General features: G+C 45.3%; 1 protein-coding gene across 1 annotated transcript; it reads right to left on the bottom strand.

The window, feature by feature from the left end:
• Window positions 1-442: 442 nt before the first annotated feature.
• LOC138746596 (pseudouridylate synthase 1 homolog) lies at window positions 443-1,632 on the bottom strand. Its single transcript, XM_069904887.1, is given in 1 exon segment — window positions 443-1,632. A coding segment is annotated over 1 exon segment (1,065 nt). The 3' UTR covers window positions 443-567.
• Between the last annotated feature and the right edge of the window lie 545 nt (window positions 1,633-2,177).

Raw genomic sequence — 2,177 nt, 5'->3', positions numbered from 1 at the left:
TCCTGAAATTCAGATACAGTACAAAATATCTTTGACTGTGTTGAAGTCAGCAATTCACAGATCCAAATATTTTACCCATATGTGGAAGTAATATCAGCACCAGATACCCGCATCACCAGGAAAGACGCAAACCAAATGAGTGCTGCATGTTAATTTGGTTATTATTTTCATACAAATTAAAGAACCAGTGGTGAACTTCAAAGTTGAATAAGTACTCAAGGGGATAAAAAGAAAGCTAGGATTCAGGTAGAGCTAATCAGAGACCCTCTCAAGGAGCACACACAGGACAAATGGCCACCTTCTGTGGTGTTATTCTTTGTGCAGAATACTAATTTAGCAGTAAACAAATCCCTGCCATTTCTTCTTCAGCTCTCCAAATCCACTGTAGTTAAAACAAAAAAAAATGAAGAGCACATCAAAATGAATATTTAAAAAAACTTGGGAATCCTTCATTTTCTGGGGTAGGTTGGTTTCAGATTCCATAAGGCAGAAGTGATGATCCATCGTCTTCCCTCAAAATCCAGAAGGGCTTGGGGACCGTGCGCAGTTTGGAGCCAGGACAAATGGTCAGTCAGACCCTGCTGTATCACTACCATCATCCAGCTCTTCCTTCGTTGTCTTTGAGTGGTTCTCATTCAGCTGGACTCCTGAGGCTGTTGTAATAAAGTCATGAATTGGAAGGGTGCTCAACCAATTAGCCATTGACTGCTCTTCTATTTCAGTTCTGATAATGGTAGGGTAGATGTGATCCTCTTTAAAGGCCAGAATTTGTTCTTCAACATCAGTCCACTGCAAAGCCTCATGAACTCCATCATTACAAAACCGATTGTTGTACTTCTCAAAAAGAACCGTGTCCAATACAAGGCCCAGTCCAGGGGCTTTTGGCACATCAACCTTCTCCTCACCCCAGTTCTGATCCATAACAGATGCTGGGGGGTAACCTTGCACGATGGCGATTACTAAGCCAATCATTTTCCTTATTTGATGCATCATGAAGCTCTGACCCTTGACCTTCAGGACAGAAAATTCCATGCCCTGCTTCACAAATGGATCTTCACAAAACATCTCCATTATGTACCGCTTGGCACTGGGGTCTCTCGGACCCTTCCCAGATGTAAAGTTGTGGAAGTTGTGGGTTCCCTTGTAGCGGCCCAACAGCTTGTTGATGTGGCCAAGAGCCTCAATGCTCAGGTGGAACTCCTCAATCTGTCGATCAAAGTCCTTGCGTGCAAATGCAAAGGTGGGCAGCATGTAAAAGTAGGTGTGGGCATCACAGGTGTTCTTTGAGTTGAATCTCCCAGTTACTCTTTTCAGTCCTAGTATTTTAATGCCTGGTGGCAGGTTTTCATTGATCTTCTCCACAAGGTTATCGATGAGCTAGAGTTTCAGGGAGACAATCTGACCAGCAGCAGAAACACCCTTGTCAGTCCTTGCACATCTCTGAAAGGCCATCTTCCTCATATCAACACCGTGGGTCTCTGCAATACAGCCAGCCTTCACCAGAGCCTTAATCAGCTCATCCTCAATGGTCTTAAACTGGGCTGACCCAACATTCCTCCCACACCACGACGCAGCCCCGATACAATGTAATAGCAGCCTGATACCAGGATTAAACTGCTCAATGCAACCCATGCTACCACAGCAACAGGTCCATGGCAGATGCCATCTCACTGGCTCTATACAAAACCCTGGAACACCTGGACAGCAAAGATACATGCATCAGGATGCTCCTTATCAACTACAGTTCAGCATTTAACACCATCATCCCCTCAAAACTGATCAGCAAACTCCAAGACCTGGGACTCGACATCCCTCTATGTAATTGGATGCTGGATTTCTTCACACCCAGACACCAATCATGGTGGATGACCCCCCCCCCCCCGCACAGCTGCAGCAGCGATGAGGAGAAACTAATGCAAGGTGAACTAACACAAGGGAGCAGGACTAGTCAAGATATCTGGTCAGGTACTGAAGGACTATGCAGACTAACTAATGGAGGTCCTTATGGACATCTTCAACATGTCACTGCAGATCTCCATGTTTCGCAGGGCTTTCAAGATAGCCACCATCATCCTGGTACTAAAAAGGCTGACAGGAAGAGGCCTCAGCCATCCCAATGGCACTGGCCTCCACCATTATAAAATGCTTTGAGCATCTGGTGATGGAACACATCACTT

The sequence above is a fragment of the Narcine bancroftii genome, chromosome 12 (genome assembly GCF_036971445.1).
Source record: "Narcine bancroftii isolate sNarBan1 chromosome 12, sNarBan1.hap1, whole genome shotgun sequence".
NCBI lineage: Eukaryota > Metazoa > Chordata > Chondrichthyes > Torpediniformes > Narcinidae > Narcine > Narcine bancroftii.
Note: the sequence above shows the minus strand (reverse complement) of the source record. Positions and strands in the feature narration are given on the sequence as shown.